At 40.3% G+C, this 23580-nt stretch overlaps 1 protein-coding gene across 4 annotated transcripts in view; it reads left to right on the forward strand.

Moving 5' to 3' along the window:
• The first annotated feature begins 215 nt into the window (after positions 1-215).
• LOC309665249 (serine palmitoyltransferase 1-like) overlaps positions 216-23580 on the forward strand; it is a 97678-nt gene continuing 74313 nt past the window's right edge. For 3 of the 4 annotated variants that reach the window (XR_014266277.1, XM_082478887.1, XM_082478886.1), the window contains exons 1-6: positions 216-401; positions 3082-3189; positions 6166-6260; positions 13402-13495; positions 14084-14156; positions 22628-22760. Coding sequence is in view for 3 of the 4 variants with exons in the window: in XM_082478887.1 (XP_082335013.1) it covers positions 345-401; positions 3082-3189; positions 6166-6260; positions 13402-13495; positions 14084-14156; positions 22628-22760 (560 nt within the window). In the remaining variant the exon portion in view is untranslated. Of the gene's footprint in view, positions 402-3081; positions 3190-6165; positions 6261-13401; positions 13496-14083; positions 14157-22627; positions 22761-22888; positions 23430-23580 lie in introns of those variants that run through there. The other variant, XM_082478888.1, reaches the window with a different exon arrangement.

Consider the following 23580-nt stretch of genomic DNA (forward strand, 5'->3'; position numbering starts at 1 on the left):
CCAACTGCCTAACAAGCACGAGGGCCATTTATTAAAATCTCTCCATCCTGAGAGCCTATCACAGGGTCTGGCACATAATGGCCACGTTGTGAATACCTGTTGCGGGGACCAGCCTGCCGCTTCCCACCCCTCCCCTCACCTAAGCGAGACCTCAAGTTGACCTTCCACCCCGAAACCTTCCTCAGCCAGCGCAGCCACCGGCCGCCCAGTACGCAGGCGCGAGAAGGCGGGGCCCAACTCACGGCAGCCCCGCCTTCCGGGCGTGTAGACGTCACTGGACCGCGCCGCGCAATATCTGACGGGCCTGCGGCCCGCCTTCCGGAAGGAAACCCTGGCGGCTAACTATGGCGACGGTGGCGGAGCAGTGGGTGCTGGTGGAGATGGTACAGGCGCTCTACGAGGTGAGCTTGGCGGCCCCAGGGGTCCACGACCACACCCAGCCCTGGGGAGGTGGGACGTTTTGTGTGGATTTTTGGTCTGAGGCCTGGGCAGGCCTGGCCCGGTTACGCCCGGACCCCCGGCGTCCCTCGCTGGAAAGGCTCATAGGCGCACACATTTCCCAGTGGCGGAATGTAGGGAGGCACGGGCGGGAGCCGGAGCCGGGGGTCTCGTATTGCGCTGCTGCGAGCGCGGAGCCCTCTCCAGGTCCTGCCCGGATACAGGAGAGAGGCTAGTCAAAAACAAGAGTTGGGACTGATGGTAAAACGGAGTGATGAAAGTAGAGTGGAAAATCTCAGTCTGGAGAGGTCCCAGGGAAGACAGGTTCTCGGAACTGTGGAGCAGGGAATAGGGGAAAGAATTGTAATAAGTTGGACTTTGTTTTTGTTGGGACGTGGGGTTAGAAAGGAAGCCGAATGATTTAGGTATGTGAAATAGTTTGTCATTCTTCCCGCCTACGTCCCATCTTCTGTCTTGTAAAGATAAAATTATTTTAGTAAAAATTTAAAGAAAGACCAGTTAGGAGCTTTTTTGAAAGGCCAGCTGTTTCAAGTAGGTAAAATAATATGAAATTTAAATGTCAGTCTTGGAGAATGTTCATTCATTTGACATTTAGTGAGTTCCCATGCACTGTGCAATGGAACTTTCTGCGTGTTCTCTGAGCTGTTCAGTACAGTAGCCCACTAACCACATGTGGCTGTTAAGCGCTTGAAACGTGGCTAGTGCAACTGAGGGGCTGAATTTTTCATTTAATTTAATTTAGATGTGTATTTAAATAGTTGAATGATGCTAGTGACTACAGTATTGGACAGCAGAGATCTAGATGCTAGGAATAGTGCAATGAGGGAACAGGTAGAAGTCCCTGTGCTTACAGAGCTTACATTCACTTAAAGTGAATCTGTTTCCTTTTGATAATTTTCTTAAAACTTAATATAGCGTTTACTGGTAAGGGTGCTGATGCAAGATGTATTATTGCAAAACCCATCAGGACTTTTTGAAAAAAAACAGTTAAGAGAGCAAATAGAGCTTAGGTGATGTCCAGCCTTAGGTAGATTATAGTGACTAAGAAGAACCACTAAAATCTAAGATTTCTTTTTTAGAAATGAATAATTTCTACTATATGTTGTTGCTGCCTTTTTGAAGACTGCCCTTTGACTATGTAACTTCTCATACCCTGGTATTGACCATGAGTGGGACTTGAGAGAAGGTCTCCTTTATGTAACATTTCCTAGGGAAGAAAAGAAGCCACATTTGTGATTTTTATTAATTCAGTAGACATTTCAACTTTTCTTAGGATTTCTTTGTGGAGTGGAATGTTTAGTGACTTGGACTTATGTTTGTCAACTATAATCCAATTACTGATAAAACCAAAAGGATTTTTTTAGTCGAGTCCTCATTCTTAAATGAATTATAGTCAGGAGGGATCAGCAAATTTTAAAAATAGTCTTAGATTTCTGGTTTTGCTTCTAATTTCTGTGCACGGTGTATGCAGAATTTGAGGAGTCTTGCTGTGTACCCATACATATGTAACATGTATGGAGTTTTAAAGTTATTTGTCCAATGACCTGAAAGTTTATTTATGAAATAGTCAGCAGTTTCCCTGGTCCCCCCTTCTGAACTTTTTTAACTATTGTGAATCATCATTGCTTTTTTTTTGTCTAATGTTTGAAAATAATTTGTATTTACGTTTCTAAATACCTCTTTTTTTTTTAACATCTTTATTGGAGTAAAATTGCTTTACAATGGTGTGTTAGTTTCTGCTTTATAACAAAGTGAATCAGCTGTACATGTACATATATCTTCCCTCTTGCATAAATACCTCTTTTAAATGACTTTTCAATGACAACCTCTTGGAATGTAGCACCCGATAACTGACTTATGGAGGTTTAGTTGATATCTGGAATCTTTTATATGCACTTACTGTATCTAGTTGTGTAAGACATAGAAGTCAGCCTGGCTTTTATCCTGGAAATGTTCAGTTGAAAAGAAGACCTGATGTGGATAATTTCATTAAGGTACCTTTGTGGATGTTGACACGGAAAACACTACATACTTTTGGGGAACTGTGGTAGAAAAGAGACCTGCTATTTCTTTAAGCACTTATAAAGTCTTTTTTTCTCTGCCACGTTCCAAGGAGAATTTAAAGAGGCCTATTGGGGATACAGGAAATATAGTAAGTTGTGCAAAAGTCTTTTGAGAATTATGGAAACTGGTGTCCAAATAATTCTCAATTTATCCATGGTATGTGGGGGTTGTAGAAGGCTTGTGAAGCTGTGAAATGTTTGTTACAGTCATTTCCCACCAGTAAAAATATAAATTACCTGAAGGATCTGATAGTTGATATTGTTTGACTATTGGAATTCTGTGTCAGATTTAATTTTAAAAATTAATTTTATTCCTAAAGCTGTTTTTATTCCTAACGCTGCAGTTTTAGAGATTTTTCATGTAGGAGAAATTGCCTTCTGTTAGAAATGGGAAAAGGAATGAGTAGAAATGAAGTGCGCTTTGAAAGTAAATTTTAAGAAGTAATAAATAGGTTAAAGGTCATGGGAGCAGTATATGCAAGTGAATTAAATTTTATGTGCAGGTTTTGGAAATGTTTATTTCACTTCTTGTTTGCTTCTGTTTTTGACTGACTCCTAGGCTCCTGCTTATCATCTTATTTTGGAAGGAATTTTAATACTCTGGATAATCAGACTTCTTTTCTCTAAAACTTACAAGTTACAAGAACGATCTGATCTTACAGTCAAGGTAAGAAGTTAAATCTCTATTTTATTATTTGGTGTATGATTATAGTTGCTACATCTTTCGAAAAAGGACTTGTGGTGGCTCAACTATCAATGTTAAAATATTTTCTGGAATGTAAGGAAATCAGGGTAAGCAAAATACGGGGAAGCCAGGGATAAAGTGAATACACAAAGCAGTACCATGTTACAGGCCTTTATACTTTGCTAGGAGTAAACAGCAGCCTGGGAACGTACTAGATGCTGGACGGGAAGCATGGATGCATGCTGCATTTCAAATGTCCGTATACAAGAAAGATTACATGAGTTGCTCGGGAAAAGCACCACTATTCCTGAAGCCTGAATGAAAGTTTTCCCTGTGGTCTTTATAAAGGAAATTCAGAGTTAGAAAGAATCCTCCCCATCCCACTGCTCTCCACCTTCCCACCCCAAATCAAATTTTGATGTGTTCTGTATGGTAAGGGACCCAGCTCCAGCCCAAGCTAGGCAAACCTTAGGAAGCAGAAGTGTCGAGAGGACTTGCAGTCCTGCCCACTTCGAGTCTGTTAGTATGAGGGACCAAGGGGTTTGTGGAATCCCCTACCTTCTCACGCACGTAGAAACACTTAATAACTGTGCCCCAGGTGTGAGAGGAAGAGCAGTTTTGACTGCAGTGTGGTTTCTGTAGCTTGGATTGTTTCCTTATCCAGCCTCTGTAGCAGTGTGCCAGAATACTACTTAGGGATACAGAGACGGTGAGAGATGTTTTCCCACAAAAATGCCTGAAACTTTGGTTCACAAGGCAGCATTGAGTGCGGCACAATGATGGAGCACTGCTCTCTTCTGGAGCATTCACAGAAGGAAGTGCAAGTGGAATGGAATTACAGCAATGTGGCGATTGTTTCCCTGGTTTCACTGGCTGCCCCTGCTGTCCTGATCATTAATATTTGTCATGAGATGGTCAGGCAGTATCCCCCCTAGGGGATATGGGATATGCAGCAAATGGTTCTTAGGGCAAATAAGTTTTGGAAACCTGGGTAAAGAGACTAAAGAGGTGTCTCATTGCATGATTTCTTGTAACCTTTAATATGACAGTGGATATTTGAACTGCTGTTTGGAGAACTGCCCTAAACTTGACCATAGATCCCCACCCCTGCCTTTTTTTTATGAATACCTTGTGAGATTAGTGTGCCATAGAACACACTTTTGATAGTATTGCAGTAAGATTGGGCTATCTGGGCCAGAAATCCTGTCTCTACTTTTTTCCCTTAGTATTTAGGAACTCCATGTGAATGATTATGAGGCCATGGAATAGATTTCTAGCCCAACTTTTTAAGGGGTTGATCATTCCTAATATTCTTAGTTTAAGTTTAAACAAGTCAATCCACACAAATATGCATTTTAAAAGAAGGATACTGAAACATAATTTTAGGCTAACCCTCTAAAAGCAGAATTTACCTAGAGCAAGATTCAGTAATCACTGACATCTTACCCTAAAAGCTGTGGAAGAAAAAAAAACTACATGAGTGTTTCTAAAGCTTAACTTATGGCAACAAAGAAGAAATGCCCTTCTCAGTTTTATAGGTCTGCAGAGTCTCTTTTTTTATGATTAATTAATTAATTAATTTTATTTTTGGCTGTGTTGGGTCTTTGTTGCTGCGCGTGGGCTTGCTCTAGTTGCAGCGAGCGGGGCTACTCTTCGTTGAGGTGCGCAGGCTTCTCATTATGGTGGCTTCCGTTGTTGCGGAGCACGGGCTGTAGGTGTGCGGGCTTCAGTAGTTGTGGCAGGCAGGCTCAGTAGCTGTGGCTCACGCGCTATAGGGTACAGCCTCAGTAGTTGTGGTGCACGGGCTTAGTTGCTCTGCAGCATGTGGAATCTTCCCGGACCAGGGCTTGAACCCATAGCCCCTGCATTGGCAAGCGGATTCTTAACCACGGCACCACCAAGGAAGTCCCCTGCAGAGACTCTTGAATACCAGGCAGTCTTGAGTTGATTCTCAGATCTGTCTCTGTGGTAGCAAGTGGACAGTATGCATGATACATACGTCAGGCTTGTTCAGGCTGCTGTTCTGTGCAGTCATTGGCAGAAAGAGATGAGGAATTTACTGGCTGATTTACTCAGCCAGCATTTTTGAGTGCCTGAGCATCAGGTGAATATGCTCCTAGCCATGCCCTAGAATTGCCTATTAGGAGAAAAGTGCACGGAAGCATTTAACAGGAGTGTGAAAACAGAAGTATTGAGAGTGGGCCTATGTAAGGCAAGAATTGCTGTGGCTGTCATGTTCATCAGGTGCCTCATCTCATCCTGTACATCCAGACTACATTTTCAAAATTACATTGTTTTCTAGTTCAAGAAAGGATAAGAAACTCAAAATAGTCAAAATACTTGGAATGCATGAAATAACAGGTAAAAAGAATAAAGTGGTTTTTTTATGAGAAATTTCCAAACAACTAAATCCTACTACAATAATTATTATAAGAGAGTCTTTTGGTATATTTCAGTTACTTCTGAATCCTTGCCAATGGCTTGTAGAAACAGTGCTTTGTAGTCTAGTTGATCCCTTCCTGTGACAGTCATGCCTGTAAGAACTTAAGGCATGGCTGTCTGTCATATCTTGCAGTAGAGGCTGAGCTCCCTTACCTGCAGTCATGCCTCTCACCTTTGTGTTATAGACTTTTTGTTTTATCATCAGTAGCAGTTATACTTCCTACTTCCCACAGTGAAAAATCCTGAACATAGAAATACAGTTTTTAAGAAATTTCCAGTCAGCCACAAAGCTTCATGGAAAAAGAGCCTTTAGCCTGAGATAAGGAAAGAGGTGAGGGGTTAAGTGCACAAAACTCAATAGTGATTCTGTGTCATTTCCAGGCACAGCAGCTGGACGTCTGTGTCTAGCAGTGTGTTCATTATGATGGTTCCATTACAACGAACAGCTTAGATACCGCTAGAGTTGCTGTCCAGTAATTAGCACTGCACTGTATTTTAACTGCTTTTCTCCTGTAGGAAAAGGAAGAATTGATTGAAGAGTGGCAACCAGAACCTCTTGTTCCTCCTGTCTCAAAAGACCATCCTGCTCTCAACTACAACATCGTTTCAGGGTAAATTGTTTTTGCTAGTCAAGGGCTTATATTTGGTTTCCTGTAGGTAAACTCAACAAAGTATCCAGTGGTTTATATAGTATTCCTTTTTTAACTGAAATAAGATTTTTAGAAATTTCTGGAGATCAGAAACTGCTTTTTAATAGTCTCCAATTTGGGTTTCTGAGTTTGTCCCTTTTTAAAAATATATATATATATTTTTTAAAGTAATACACACATGTAATATTTCAAATGGGAAGACAGTTAAAATGAAAAACAGCATTCCTACTTTTTCCCACCTGGATTGTTTCTGATTTTAGATCTGTTGGAGGTTACCTTCATAACTAGATATTAGCAGTATGCTTACACTACTGTTTCTTGATTGATTAATGATAGGCAGTGCCTGTTGACTTTCACAATATGAATTATGAAACTTCAGCTCACTTATGCTACCTACCTCCTGGCTTCCAGTGTTTTATTTATTTTTATTTTTATTTCTTAAATTGAAGTATACAGAAAATATCAGGCACATATGTATCTACCACCCAGAAGTAATAGGTATTAACATTTTGCTCTCTTTACTTTAAATCTATTTTTTAAAAGAAATAAAACATTAGAAATGCAGTTGACCCTTGAACAGTATGGGGGTTAGGGGCCCTGACCCTCTGGGCAGTCAAAAACCTGCATATAAATTAGAGTCAGCCCTCCAGATACCCAGTTCCTCCAGATATGTGGTTCTACATCCATGGATTCAACCAACTGTGGATCATGTAGTACAGTAGTATCTACTGTTGAAAAAAATCTGTGTATAAGTGGACCTGCACAGTTCAAACCCATGTTGTTCAGGGGTCAAGTGTATCACTAAAGAAATCCCTTCCCATCTATCACTTACTCTTGCCTCCCAGGCAAGATAACCACCATCTTGAAGTTGGTAGATGTTTTTCCTTTGCTTATATTTATACTTTTGCCACAGCATGCCTGTTGCCATGAAAGTGTTTAGTATTCTATTTAAAAATATGTTGTAGGATATTTTCCTGAGTATGTCCTTCTACTTCTGGTCTGATCTGAGAGAGGCTTGTATTCTTCACTTTCGTGAATTTCTTTGGTCTCATGAAAGTTTTACTTGTCCTGAAATCAGACTTACCAATCATTAATGTTATGGTTATAAAATCCTTCCTACCACAAAGGTCTAATTTGCCTGTTTTCCATATGACAGTTAGTTGTCCCAACATTATTAGTTGAATAGTCCATTTTTTACCTACTGATTGGAAATTTCCCTTCTTTCATATGTCAAGTTCCCTTATAAAGGATCTGTTTCTGGCTTTATTTCTATTCTTTTGGTATATTTATCTCTCCCTGTGCCAGAACCTCGCTTATACCACAGCTTAATAATAGGCCTTGACTAGAGTGAGTCCTTCACCTCCTTGTTCTTCACAATTGTCTAGGCTATCCTTGACTCTTCACTATGAGTTTAGGTTTAGCTGCTCAGATTTGACCAGAAAATGGGTTTGGGTTTGTGACTAGTAATGCATTGAATTTATGGATTAATTTGGAGAGAATTGGTATATTGCTAATACTGAATCTCTTCACCACGTACCTTGTGTGTCACTTGTATACTTAGGTCTTTTATGTCTCTGAGAGAAGTTACATAACGTTCTTCATAAAGATTTTGCTTAACTTTTTTTTCCCTACTTTTTATTTGGAAATAATAGTAGATTCACATGCAGTTGTAAGAAATAATACAGAGAGATTTCATATACCCTTCATCAGTTTCCCCCAGTGGTAACATCTTGCTTAACTATAGTACAGTAGCACAACCAGGAAATTAACATTGCATATCTTTTAATAGCTTCGTCTCTGGGTTCCAGAGAGTTTTCACTTCTGTCATGAGGCATCATTTTCTTCTTGTTTCTGTGTTATTGCATTTGCTAGGATACCTACCATGCAGTGTTGAATAGGAGTGGTAACAAGGGCCTCTGTATCCTGTTCCGGATGGCTGTTAAGGGATAACCTGTATGGTGTTATAGGCCTTCCTTTCTCTTCCTAGTTTGCTAAGGGAACTTTTTGTTAGTTTTAAAGTCAGTGTTAAATTTTATTAAATTTTTTTTTTATCTATTGAGATGGTTGTGAGTTTTCTCCTCTAATTCATTGCTATATTAAATTGTACTGATCGATTTTTTTTACATTAATTAAGCATATACATAAATTTTTACGAGAAAAATTGCAAGCAACCATGCCACTCATCCTCACCCCAGATTTCAGCTCTGTAGACTTGCAGAAAGATGGGAGATTTACTCTCCGGAAAGGCTAAATATAAATTGGAAGTCCTAAGAATGTGTGAGGAGGCGGGTGCCATTCTAAAAACAAAGCAAGTATATAATGAATAATGGGATGCTAATCCCGTTTCCTCCAACGCAGCTTTCAGAAAGTTGGAAACCAGATTTATATCCTCATGTACACCTCACTGGAGGATTCCTCTCTGGTGAAACTCAAAGTCAAGAGAATAAAAACAGAAAATTTTGAGTTTGGGGTCTCCACAGATGAATAAACAAGTCTGTGTCTCATTATCATAGAGTGAAGCCCACCATTTACAAAGAAGCCAAGCCCATTTACACAGTGCTTGCAATTAGCATTTCAGTGTCTTACTCTTAAAAATGTGTGGACAACCTTAAATTATGGTCCATTGATTCTCAACAGAATGCTGAGACAATCCAGTAGGGAAAGAATACTCTTTTTAACAGATTGTGATGGGACAAGGGGATATACACATGTAAAAGAATGATGATGGACCCTGACCTCACACCATGTGTAAAAATTAGCTCAAATTAATCATGGGCTTAAATTTAAGAGCAAAAACTATAAGTTCTTAGTTTAGAAGAAAGAAAACAAAAGAGTAAATCTTCATAATCTTGGATTGGCCAGAGATTTTTAGATATGACACAAAAGCACAAGCAGCAAAAGAAAAAATAGACAAACTGGACTTCATTAAAATTAAAAACATTTGTGCTTCAAAGTCCACTACTAGAGAAATGATACAAAACCCCACAAAATGGAAGAAAATATTTTCAAGTCATATATTTGTTAAGGGGCTAGTATCCAAAATATTAAATATATAAAAAGAACTCTTACAACTCAGTGATAAACCCTATTTAAGCATGACTATTTGGTTAATTTTTATTAATTGTTGGATTTTTTTTTTTTTTTTTTTGCTAATATTTGGTATTTTTAGCATCAGTATTGAAAAATGAGTTTAGTCTTTTTCTTTTCCCTTACTGTGCTGGCCCAGCTTTGGTATCAGAGGTATATTAGTCTTATAGTTTTCCTGGCAACACTATTTGTGTTTGTTCTGTTGAGCATAGATTTTTAATCATGAATTTAATGTCTTCAGTGAGTTTTTAAAGCTGTTCATATTTCCTTTTTGAGTAAGTTTTTGTTACTGCCATTTAGTAATTGTTCATTTCTTCTTTTGTTTTCAAATGCATTGGCATGAAGTAGTTCATAGAAGTAGTTCATGAAGTAGTTCATAGTAGCTCCTTTCATATTACTTCTTCTGCCCTGGGTCCTGGAGTGTTTGAGATTTTGTGTGCAGTCTCTGTTTCCCACAGCACTATGGCTCTCCCTAGAGGAAGCTCCACTGACCTTCAAAACCAAATGTTTGGGACTTCCCTGGTGGTCTAGTACGAATCCACCTTACAGTGCAGGGGACCCGGGTTCAATCTCTGGTCAGGGAACTAAGATCCCACATGCAGTGTTGCAACTAAGCCCATGCACCACAACTACACCGAGCCCTCGCGCCTCAACTAGAGAGCCCACGTGCTGCCAACTACAGAGCCCATGCACTCTGGAACCCCTGCGCCACAACTACAGAGCCCACACACCCCAGAGCCTGCGCGCCACAACTAGAGAAGCGAAAACCTGCACACCACAACTAGAGAGAAGCCCACGTGCCACAACGAAAAGTCCCGCATGCCTCAATGAAGATCCCGCATGCCTCAACTAAGACCCGGTGCAGCCAAAAATAAATAAAATAAGTAAATAAATAATAAATTTTTTAAAAAAACGCAAATGTTGTGGGGGTTCATCTTCCTGGTGCAGGACATCCAGGCTGGGGAACCTCTTGTCGGGCTCAGACCCCTCACTCCTTGGGAAGGGCTTCTGCAATTGTAATTATTCTCCCATTTGTGGATCACCTACCTGCAGTTATCGGTCTTGACTATACCATGTCTGCACCTCGCCTACCCATCTCATTGTGATTCCTTCTTTATATCTTTAGTTGTGGAAGATCTTGTCTGCTAGTCTTCAGGTCATTCTCATTGATAGCTGCTCTGTAAATAGTTGTAATTTTGGTGTGCCCATGGGAGGAGGTGAGCTCAGGGTCTTCCTAGTCTGCCATCTTGGCCACTCCCAATGCAATAAATTATTATTTATTTATTTATTTTTGGCTGCGTTGGGCCTTCGTTGGTGCACGCGGGCTTTCTCTAGTTGTGGCAAGCAGGGACTACTCTTTGTTGTGGTCCACAAGCTTCTTGCTGTGGTGGCTTCTCTTGTTGAGGGCTCTAGGTGCACAGGCTTCAGTAGTTGCAGCATGTGGGCTCAGTAGTTGCAGCACACGGGCCCTAGAGCGTGCAGCTTCAGTAGTTGCGGTGCGTGGGCTCAGTAGTTGTGGCTCGAAGGCTCTAGAGCGCAGGCTCAGTAGTTGTGGAGCACGGGCTTAGTTGTTCTGTGGCATGTGGGATCTTCCCCGACCAGGGATCAAACCTGTGTCCTCTGCATTGTCAGGTGCATTCTTAACCACTACACCACCAGGGAAGTCCCAATAAATTATTTTTTAATTAAGGTGTGTACATTGTTTTTTAGACATAATGCTGCTGTACACTTAATAGACTACAGTGTGGAGTAAACATAACTTTTACATGCACTGGGAAACCAAAAAATTCATGTGGTTCTCTTGATTGCTATACTTGCTTCATCGCAGTGGTCTGGAACCGACCCCGCAGTATCTCTGAGGTGTTCCTGTATACACAGTTTTCTTGAGTTCTGGATTCTTTCATTCGTCCAGTTGTCTGTTCTCCCTCAAGTGCCAAACCTGTTGTTAATGGGGGTCTGTAGTATTTGTTTCTTTCTGGTAAAGCACCATTGTCCTATTTCTAAGTTCACTTATGTAATTACTGACTCTCACTAATAGTGTGGTTGTGGGTTTTGGCTGGGAAGGGTTTTATTTTCCCTCCTTTGACTCTTCTGAAGCCTTGTTGTGGAGATGTCTTTCTGTATCGGTTTTATTTGCTTCTGTGAGGAACTTTGAAGTGTCTTCAGCTCCAGTATTCCTGTGTTAAGTGCCCTGTCTGGCTTACTGCTGCAAGCCTGCATGGGGCACAGGTGTTAGCCTTCCACTTCTCATGGAAACTGTTTTCCTTTCCTGCCCCATGTGCTAGGCAGAAACAAGATGTCTGCATCCCTACGTCATGCTGGCAGCTTATCGACTCTGGTCAGGGGCTTTGGGTGTACTTATTCCTGATAGTTTGATTTCTCTGTGTGTCACAGTTTTTGTAGAATGGCCTCAACTTTCACAGCAGCAACCGTTAGTACAGACTTGTCTACGTGGATATTTTGTTTTTTCATCTTTTTGTGGGTGCCAACACCTCCACATCAGGGAGGACTTATGAAACTAAAGAAGTCCTGGGAAGTGGGAAACTAAATAACAGTGGATTATTTGAAAGAGAAGAAGCTCTTGAAGCAATAGGAAAAAAGAAGAAAATATGTAATGAACACCTCTTATAATGACAAGTTGAGAGATGAAGAAATTGAGGCTTATGCAGGCCAGGTAACATCCCTGAGTTTCTGAAGTGGTCAGTAGCCATAATACTGACGGGATCTGCCTGACTCCACAACCATGTTCTTTTCACCGAGTCTTGTATGAGTTCATCTGCTTTTGTGAATTTACTTCAAGTAGTCATTCTTTTCCTTCCCTGGTTTCCCAGCATCTTTTGCTATTTTTCTCATAGAAAACCAGTTCTGTTAAAACATACCAGTGAGAGTGGTGTTTCCCCGTCTTTTCTGACCACAGTGCATTTTACAGAGCAGCCCAGTGCACAGAGCAATGCATGTGTAGAACAGTTCCGTGCCACCGTCCTTTCCCTGGCCCTGTTGGTGCATTTCCATTCCGTTCTATTCTTATGGCTTAGTTTAGGTGAAATAGGCTGGCTGTGACTAAGTAAATTGATCTCACAACCCTTTAATAGCTCACGTCCCATAGTTTGGCCAGTGTTTTTGAAGCATGACTTAAAGCTAGAGTATTTGTCAGCAGAGGACATAATAGGTTGTCTCCTCAAGAGCCCATCTCTTGTCTCAGCTGAACTCAATCCATGCTTCTCCTATGCAACTGGCCACTCTATTTTCCCCCCTTTTTGGATGAGGGGGATTCCTTTTAAATGGTATTCCAGCATTAACTTTAGAAATTGGGAACAGCGCTTACTTATTCTTTTGGTGGCTTCCTGTAGGTAACATGTAATTTTTTTTTTAATATTTATTTATTTTTATTTATTTATTTTGGCTACGCCGGGTCTTAGTTGCTGCATGCGGACTTCTTAGTTGCTGCATGCAGACTTCTTAGTTGCAGCGTGCATGCGTGATCTAGTTCCCCACCAGGGATCAAACCCAGGCCCCCTGCATTGCGAACGCAGAGTCTTACCCACTGGACCACCGGGGAAGTCCTAGTAACATGTATTTTTAAACCACTTAACTGTAAGATTGTTGCTTGCTCTGCCTCTTCATACCTTTGATCTTGATCTTTTTATGTTTCCTCCCTGTTTGTCTCATTCCAGGTACTTTATTTAGCAACTTCTTTCTTAAGTGAGTTTTAAAACTAAAGCAACGGTGTGCCATTAATCTATTCATCTTGGAATTCTAGCTCACTTTTTTTTATTTAAGTAGTACAGGGTGACCTATTAAGAGTAGAATTAATGACCGAGTATCTGATTTTTAATATACTATTGTCTAATTTTACTTTTTAAGAATAAAAAGAGAGATAGGAGGCTAGAATGCAAACAGAGTAGAATGGCAACACTTGTGTGTCCTGTCGCCTTCCCTCTTCTGGACAGCTGATAATGTGTGTCCTGTAACAAGAATGACTGCTGAAGTATACCACTCTTGTCTCTTTCCCCAGCCCTCCAAGCCATAACATTGTGGTGAATGGAAAAGAATGCATAAACTTTGCCTCATTCAATTTTCTTGGATTGTTGGATAACCCTAGGCTCAAGGTAAGTAGCACATATGCTGAAGTGGACAGATAACATGACTGACATAAGCATCTGGACATAAAATAAGAGACAAATGCAGAATATCAGAAAGGGCTGTGTAAGTACTTACTCTTTACTCTTTAGTGACAGAGCTGTAACCTAGTTTTCAACAAAGGGAGGCAAGGGTGTCCTAATGTGGCTTAGTGTTGGGTGACAACCAGAGAACTATATGAACCAGACCCAGGTAATAGTTGGAGATGTATCTAGGAAATTGCTTCATCTCCTGTTGGGATTGTGGGCCAGTAAACATTTTTTGAGGAAAGACCTATGCCCACAAATGCCAGAAAGTGCGAATGCATTGAGTTAACCAGGTTTTAATGATCAAGCTAATATAACTTTTCCATGTTTTAAGTCGTATACCTAAGTCTTCCTATCCCTCTTTTCTTTATATCCTGTTAGAATTGTCTTAGTACTAAGAAAGGGAAAGCCAGGGTACTGGGGAGCTATGTGGGTTAAAGAATAGGAAATGTCATTTTTAAACTGTTAAAGATATATTATTACAGTCTAATTTTTTTTTTTTTTTTTTTTTTTTTTTTTACTTTCACAAAGGCAGCAGCTTTGGCATCTCTAAAGAAGTATGGTGTGGGAACTTGTGGACCTAGAGGATTTTATGGCACATTTGGTATGTTTTCTGTCATATTTTTCAGACTACTGCTCTCAAGAATTAAGATTCAGTTTGATTTCAGAACTCCTTGGAAAAGGTATCCTTAATGAGTTGTGGTAATAAGCTGGCGAACTTTCTAGATTTTGTGTTTGAGATCATTGGTAGGAGATGCACTGGTCTGGGGCTGACTGTCCCTGTGGAGAAGAGCCATAGGTACCTAAGGCACACTGTCTCAGTAGGGCAAAGCCCGAGCTCTTGTTGCATTTGCCCCAGGAGACAGTGGTGTGAGGAAACTGTTTCTGCCGGGCATGACAGTTGTAAGGGGAGGCGTCCGGCTGTGAGTGGCTCTGCTCTTGGTAGTCGGGCAGGAACCCAGATTTTCCCTGTCTCGTTGCTTTAGGCCTGAGGGCACCATCTTTGTCTGTGTGGCCGAAGCCAGGTGATGAGTATGGGGGAGCAGGCGTGCAGGGCATTGGTACCTGTTCAGGTGGGCGGGTGGGGTTGCTCATCATTCTGCCCATATTCTGTTGGTGAGAACATAACCCAGGTCACGTCTCCCAGCAGAGGGACTGGAAAGTTGCTCTAGCTGGGCGGCCACCACGTGCCGGGAGGAAAGTGAGAACGGATTTGGGGGATGGGGCAGGTCATACACTGTGTAGCCCTTTTCTTTCTGGAATGAGGACAAAGGATCATTGATTTCCTTGTGTGTGAATGACCTGGAGATGGGCTAACTACATATTAGCATGAGAGTTGTGATTTCAAACACTATGAACTCCCTAAATCAGAGTCATCAAAGAAGACCCTGGAATTTTATGGTGGTTTTTTATTAAATGTATATTGTTCTTTGCTTCTGAAAATTTCAAAAATGTTGTTAAATAATTTTCCAAATGAGTATATTACTGGAAATAACATTCTGGTTTACAAAATGTCAGAGGGTAGGGACAATGGGGCCAGGGAAGTCTCTTTTGTCTTCTCTACTCATTTTCATTTCTGGGTCTTTGTTTTTTTCACTTTAACAGTTAAGATGTTTTTATTTAAGGGAGCACCTTTCTTTATCCCTTAGCTAATTTAGTGGTTAAATTATTTTTATTGGAAACAGATGATGGGAGTTGGTGTCCAAGAATCCTACAGCTGAAAAGGATCTTTAAAATCTTGTATTCCAGCATCCCAGCTATTCAGAAGAATAGAAAGCTCAGAGAGGTTAAGTGACTTCCTCATGGTCACATAGCTAATTAATTTCAGCCCTAAAACTAGAAAATAAGTATTCTGATTTGCAATATTACTGGCAAGATCAAAGACTTAAAAGAGCTCAGATCAGAGGCTCCCTCTTTCCTCTAGCCTAGTGCAAACATGATTTGTTTGCCTGCTTTTTATTGGTAGGGTATTATTTCCTTCATAAGAATTAGAAAACTAGAAAAGGCATTTTTTTTACAGGGTTGTTTGTTGTAATCTGATCAACAAGGCTTTCTTTCCATGATCTGCTTGCGGGGTAAAGAAATTTTTTCTTAAAAGCCTCTCTTTCTAGTAGATTTTATTTGCATGTGTGGCCTTGGCTCTTGCTCGGGAGTTAAATCTGAGAAGACCGATAAGAGATTTATTGCTGAATTTAGTGGAAAAAAAGTTTCAAATCTTCAAGACCAGTTTTCCCAGAGCTATGGAAATATGTTGTTTTAATTGCCCAGTCAATTTTTCATTTGGATCACCTGAAATATGTGTAATAGGATGCTGTGTGCCTCTAAACTTGGGGGGGTCGTTAAATTAATGATTTAAAATTTTTTTAATTTAAATATAGTTGACATACAATATTATGTTAGTTTCAGGTATACTATATAGTGATTTGACATGCATACATTATGAAATGATCACCATGGTAAGTCTAGTAACTGTCTGTCCCCAAAGTTATTACAATATTTTTGGCCATATTCCTTATGCTGTATGTTACATCACCATTGCTTATTTATTTTATAACTGGAGCTTTGTACCTCTTAATTCCCTACACCTAATTTTCCCCACCCCTGATCCCCTTTCCCTCTGGCAACCACCCCTTTGTTCTGTGTATCTATGAGTCTGTTTTCATTTTGTTTTATTTTGTTTGTTTTGTTTTTTAGATTCCACATATTAGTGAGATCATATGCTATTTGTCTTTCTCTGTCCAACTTATTTCACTTTTCATAAAACCCTCTTGATCCATCCTAAATTAATTTTCTTGATGGAATAATTCAATCCATGATATAAACCTCAAAGATTTAAAGAGATAGTGAAGTCTTCTCCCCACGGCCATTCCGCCCCCAAAAAAGCCAGCTGCTATCAGTAGTTTCTTGTTCATTCTTCCAGGCTTTTTTCAGTGTGTGCAAACCACTTCCATACATTTTCCCCCCCGTTTTACAAAAATGGTAGCATACCACATACATGTGGTGTGCTGTTCAAGTGCGTTTTAAATTTAAATTGGATTTCATCTTTCAAGTGTCTGAATGGGCCACCAGAGTCAATATAATGAACACGTAATTGTGTATTAGCTACTCTGAACTACATTATTGGTCACTGTGTCATCCTTATCCTAATGTAGTTGAAGGTTCAAACAGACTGTGGTATCTGGACAAAGGCTGAAGGTTAATTGGCAGTGTGATGGTTTTGTAATAAGACACCAAACCTACAGCTTGGAATAATGTGTATTGTTTTTTGAGTACATTGTCCTTCCTGTAAACTTGTTTTGTTCCTTTTCAGCAGTTGCCCATGCTTGCTTATCATCTTTTTTCCTTTCTTTATGTGTATATCGTATGTATTTTTACTTGGTTTTCCAACAGGGTATTTTCTGTGTTTTTCCTTATTCTGGAACTAATCATTTAAATTACTGTAGTTGTGTTAAATTACCTTGAAATTTCAGTGTTAGATAAGTTCAAGAAGCTACTTGAGGTCAGCTAAGGCTATATTTTAAATCTCTAAAATACCCTTGGGACTTCCCTGGTGGCGCAGTGGTTAAGAATCTGCCTGCCAATGCAGGGGACACAGGTTCGAGCCCTGGTCCAGGAAGATCCCACATGCCACGGAGCAACTAAGCCTGTGTGCCATGACTACTGAAGCCCGTGCACCACAACTACTGAAGCCCGCATGCCTAGAGCCTGTGCTCTGCAACAAAGAGTAGCCCCCACTTGCCACAACTAGAGAAAGCCTGCGCACAGCAATGAAGACCCAACGCAGCCAAAAATGAATAAATAAATTTATTTTAAAAATAAAAAAAATAAAATACCCTCTATAATTAAATTATTCTGAATATTTAGGGTACATTTGCCCTTTGTACTGAGCATTAAAGCAGAAGTGTACTTCCCTTTCCTCTCATTTTAGTAGCTTACATGTGAGGCTAGGGTCTCTTTCCCAGGCCCACCAAAAGGTTGCTTTTGATTTTGGCTTTTTCTTTTCCTGGAAGTACTAATATCACTCAGGCATCTGTTTTCAGTGATGAAAATGCTCCCTCTTTTAGCTCTTTTCTCAACTTTTCCGATAGTGAATGAAAATCACTTATTGGAAAAGTAAATTTCCTTATTAAAACATTTTCTGTTTATTATTTCATAGTAACATATTAGATGATACTAGATGATTAACACAGAAAAAGAAAATTGACAGTTGAATTAAAATTCTTCTAGTTTCTTAGGCTAAATGTTCTCCTGCCTCCTGAAGGCCCAGCAGGTTCTTAAAATAGTCTTGTGAGGACTGTGTGGATCCGAAGTTTTCCACCTTCTCATCTTATTGTTTTAATGTGTAGTTTAGAATCAGTCAAGTGATTTTATCAGGTTGTGGAGCCTTCCTTTCCTCTAAGGCTAATGGGGCCCCTATGCACTTTGATAGTTTCTCTTGTTGAACCTCTCTGATTGTTTTGTTTGTAATGCATTCAGATCTCATTTACATGTGGTTTATCCCTGTGCCTGGGATCTGCTTTGCATACATGTTGCCTACTTGACTCTTTGGTCTTAAACTAAATCAAAAGACAATTAGTGGCAGAGTTTCATGGTGAGAGATAGTGGCATGTAATTGTGTTCTAGAGCCAATAGTAAACAATTGTTCATTTGTTTATTTTAAAAAATATTTTCTGTCTGTTGTAGGACCATGACTGCATGTTTTAGTTGAAAGGGCATTTGGTCATAAAATTCCTAGATCTGCCACTTCTTCCTACCAGTCATGGAATTGTAGTTTTCGCAGTGTAGGCAGGGAATGATCTTAGTTGCACAACTTAGAACATTTTGGTAAGAATCACATTAGATACCGTATGTGAAAACATTTTGGAAAACATTCAGCACTGTTTTTAAAGTTCTAATGAGTACATAGGTGATATTTGTACTTTTAAGAAAATTGTCCAAGTCTCAAGGGATTTAAAAAAAGTATGTAACACAAAAATATGGAGATTTTAAGAGAAAATATAGTTGGTTGTTTTTAAACTGTTCTAAAGTTGGGTATTTCATAGTCTTTCCTCTGAAAAACAATCAAGAAGGCCATAATACCTCCTTTTATTCTGATAAATAGGAACTTGAACAAGTGGCTTTAATATAAGATAGTCCTTAAATATCCAGGATTTGGATAACTTAATTAGCAGATAGCGTACCTTTTTTCCTTCTAAAAGATTACTTTTTTTTATTCTACAAATATTGAGTTAATTGAACAAACACCAGCATGTTGCTTTTTCGATGCCAGACATTGTTGTGAGTGTTTTATAAGCATTTTCTTGCGGTTCTCCTAACAATCCTTTGAGGCAGGTAGAAGTGTTAACCATTTGACAGGGGAAGGACCTGAGAGGCACAGAGCAGTTTTGGGCCTGTCCATGGTTCACACCTGGCAATGAGGGAGCCCAGGTCTGAACCCCCTGTGATGACTGCCATGGCCAGGCCTTGTGTTTGGTGTGGGGCATCCTGCCCTGGCCTTGCCTCCCATCTGTTACGTTCTGGTGAGGGAGCAGGTGCCAGAAAGGGCAGCAAGTGCTGAGAAGACACAGGCTTTCTGGTCACCTTCCTCCGTGGCCTCTTGCCTACCATATTGGTTCCTAACAGTGAGTGAGAGAATGACGCATGCAAATCTGTGGCACTAATTGTTGAAATGGATCATACACACAGAAGATAGGCATCCAAAGTTAAAGAACATGCCCTGGTAGTTTTTCTGTTTGCTGCCTCCCCCGCCCTTGGGTTAAGAGTTTCTTCCTTGCAGAGTAGCTATCAGACTTCAAAAGAAGTTATGCAACTGTCCGTGTTTACCTGTCACAAAACCTGCTTTGCAAGGCTGACATCAGCTAAAACCCAGTGTCTTTAGATAGGAGGAGGAAAGGCCCATCTTTTTTAAACTTTTGGGACTAGGCAAGAACCAGTAAGTCATTGATTTATTGTAGAGGGATTCTTCTTACCACTTTATGGCAATGACATAAAAATGGCTATGAGTATGTATAATGAGAATACTAACATAATTTTTATCAACTGGGTAGCTAACTCTAAAGCCCTAAAACAAAGCCAAGATTGTTTTACTGTTTTATTGCTAATCAATGAAGAGAGTCATTTAGAGCTACAGAATGATTTAAAATCCTTTTTTGTAGTTGGCAAAAACAGTTTGTCTGTATCCATAGCATGTTTTTTCTTTTTAAAATGGAGATACTGAATGAGAGCAATTCACTGTGGCTTGGGTTGTCCATCTGCTAGCTAAATTGTTGAGATTTGGGATAGATAATTCCCAGTTCAGAGGCAGCATTGTAATTTGAAGGAGGCCTCCTATGGGGGACCTGCCCTCCTGTCTCATCAGAAGTGAGAGGCAGCAGAGTGGTGGGGACCTATCTGTGGGCAGGGTGCTCAGAGAGCACTAACAAAGAGGAAAGGAAGACATGCCTGAGACACGCCCGTGCTCAGCTGCATGGACGTAGCTGGTTCTCTGGTGCTTTGCTGCTTTCCTCGTTCTTGCCAGACTTTGCCTGCAACACTTCCCTGGCAGCATATCTCGTGGAAGGGCGGGCAGTCAGGAGCAGGATCAAGTCTTCAGACTTGGTGGTGTTGATGTCACAGATTTGATGCTTGAAGAGCTAAGCACTCTTTTGGTGCCATTTTGATCAACCGGGATGCATTCTTCTACACGTTACTGTGAAACCTCATATTTATTTAGTGTTGCTCTAATGAAAGTGTCACTTCTATAAAAATGACTACCTGATTGGTAATGGAAATCAAATGGTATTTCATGTGTTTTTTATGTAATAAGCTATGTTGGTATACATTTTAACTTATAAATGGGAAGAAGCATGCCTAGTTGTTTATCATTACTTGATGGGATAAATTGGAATGGGATAAATAGTTCATTTTCACAATTCTGTATCATCCTTTAAGAAGTCTACAAATGAAGTGGTCTTCAATTTATTTTATTATTTGGATATTGCTGCTAAATTTTCTAATTCCTCACTATACCTCTCTTGCCATCAAATTGAGATTTAGTTCGGACCCTCTGTGTCTTCTCATCTCTCACTCAATAGCTGGCGCCCACCCCAGCAGCCTTTGGTTCACAATCGAGGGACCTCTGTGCCTTTAGTCAGAAGTCACTCTGAATGTGTTGTAGTTCTGAGTGTAGAAGGGACCCAGGTGCTTCAGACCAGGGGAGTGAAGGCACAGCTTAGCCTTGTATCTGCCCTCTGGGCTCCGAGTTCTCCATTGACAGCTGCCAGATGCTTCTCTTAGCTGTCTCACTTTGTCAAGTGGCAGAAACCCTATATTTCTCTTTGATCCAGTGCTTATCAGAGTATTTTTATGTGATACTCACTAAATGTTTGATTAACAATTGAATGAGATTGTCGGACAGCCCTCATTTAATTACTTATTAAAATTTAGTCCTTTGTGAAGTTGTATCTTTTATAATTCTTAATTTTGTCTTTTACTAGTTAAAAAGCATCACAGTAAGATTAACTTGCCTCTGATAAATCAGTGAGTGGGTTTACAGATTTTAGACACTTTATTCAAATGTTCTAAAAAGTTGTTTATTCCTGTTGCTGAGCTGACCTTACTCACTTGTTCCTCCCCGGAAGTTGGTGGAAATCTCACACTTAACGGCTAACCAGGTCTCTGTTGGAAATATTTAGTCCACTCAGTGTCCAGCCTTGTATCCAGCTGGGTTAAGTTGTTTCTTTTGTATATCTCAGTCCTGCAGGTCTTTTCCCTCTCCCCCTTCTCACTAGGAATGTCTCTGGTAGGGAGGGGCATACTTGGAGGGAAGGCTGATGCTGAAGGGGTCTCCTGGAGCGAGGCTCCCAGCCACAGGTCCTCGACATCTGAGCTGGAGGGCTCTGCCGGGCCATCAGCCCTCTCCACCGCCCCTCACTGGGGAACGTCTGGGTCCCCCTGCCACTGCCTACACTTCTGAGTTCCCCTCAGTGGACATGCCACGGCTCTGAAAGTCTGCCTTTACTCCTCAGAGTTCCTCGTTTCTCCCGTGAAGCTCCAAGGCTGGAGGGGCCTGGCTGCATCCTTCCTGTATCAACTTCTGAGTTCTCTTTGCGCAGAGCATGTGGTAAAACTCTGATCTTGTTCTCCAGACTTGGGTCCTGCTGTAGTTAAAAGAGCTAAAGAAAGTTTTAAAAAATTTTCTCTGCCTCATTTTAAGACACTTGGAAGTTTTCCAGTTCACAGCCAGCTGGTACACTATTTATTTTAGACATCGCTGGTCCCTCCATCCCAGGGTGTGAAGCCTCATGGCTTAGCCTGGAAAGGTGAAAGGCTATATGGAACGATGATGTAAGAGAGAAAAAAAAATACCAGTTTAATAATTACAGTTTATCCCTATAATTACATCAACATTCTTCTTAAGCTGCTTCCATAAAAGGACCATATTTCTCTTTGTACTATACATTTGAATTCACCAGTACACTTAAAAAGAAATTTAGACAGAAACTCAGTACTGCAGAGTGATGGCAGGTGCCACAACTAAGTGCTGACACAAACTGTTAGAGGAGTGACCACCACAACTGAAAAAGTTCCTATCTCTTGATGCAGAGTATGTGGGGTTCTTTTTAACGTAACTACTTTTCTTTTTTCTTTCTTTTCCTTTTAAAAGCTGGTTGACAGTTGTCTTAATGCCTGGTTTGGTCACTTCTACTAAAATGCAAAACGGCGTTAATAAGTTAATGTCGTACATTGGTAAAGTCTTGGCATTGTTGGTTGAGGGAAGTTAAAGCAGGCAAGGTCACTGGACCTTGAATTCTTATTGCTAGAGTGATATAAAAGCAAAACCTAGAGTCAGAGCTGTCCCAGTCACATATTTATAGACAAATGAGTAGCTGATTCAGCTCACAGAGTATAGAAACAGTTTTGGCCCAGAATTATCTTAGTAGATATTGTATGACTTGTAACTTAAGAACAATTACATTTTGACCACAAGGTGACAGTATTAATAACTAAACTGCTTATGTTATTTTATTAATTCTTTAGTCAAAGAAAAAGAATTATGAGACAGTTTAACCATTTAACTTTTTACTCTTGAACTAGATGTGCACTTGGATTTGGAAGACCGCCTGGCAAAATTTATGAAGACAGAAGAAGCCATTATATACTCATATGGATTTGCCACCATAGCCAGTGCTATTCCTGCTTACTCTAAGAGAGGGGACATTGTGTTTGTGTAAGTAATCTTTACTGACATTTCTTATCAGAATTCCTTTGGAAATAATATTGGCCCTCCTAGAGAATTCCTTTGTTAGAGGTCATCTGCCTAAAATAATATTGATTTTTTTTTTTTCATTTTTAAAGAAATATATAGTCACCCAGCCAAGTAGTTCTGCAGAATTAGTGAGACCTCCACTGGAAGGATGCCTTAAGGTGTCGGTACTTTGTTATCTGCCATTATGATTTTATTTATTGATGTTGGGAAGGCCAAACTTATGTAGGACGGGACCAGCCCTCTGTTTTCCCTGTGCAGCTCTGTGACAGTGTGGTGTCCTTGTGAGTCCATGGTCGTAGCCCACATAGCCACTCATACTACCTGATAAAGTCACTCCACTTCTCAGCACCCTCGCTGCAACTCTTGGTCTCTGCTGATCTTGCTTCATGGCTTGTTAAGAATATAGAAGTCATGAGTTGCAGACTTCCTTAACTTCCCAGGAACAAATTACACACTTGCATACATGTGCACTAGATGTATGGTGTTGCTTTTTACTGTGGAGGGGAAGAGCAGAGAGGAGTAGAGTGAGGGCTGGCATAGCCCAGGCACCTGGTTATACCCGTCAGGAGCACCTGCCACTAGCCCGAGCCTCTGTTATCTTTTGAGTGGACTATTAAATGACTCTCTTAATTTAGGTTTCAGAGTGACTTTTGTTTCCTCTTTTCCTTTTTGACACCATAGCCAGACACTCCATTTAAGAGCTTCCATTGTTCCTAAAATAAATATCCAAGTTCTTATTACGATCTTGTACATTCTAGACTACTGTTTTAGGCCCGTTTTC

Source organism: Balaenoptera physalus (assembly GCF_965194825.1).
Source record: "Balaenoptera physalus genome assembly, contig: SUPER_7_unloc_1, whole genome shotgun sequence".
Classification (NCBI taxonomy): domain Eukaryota; kingdom Metazoa; phylum Chordata; class Mammalia; order Artiodactyla; family Balaenopteridae; genus Balaenoptera; species Balaenoptera physalus.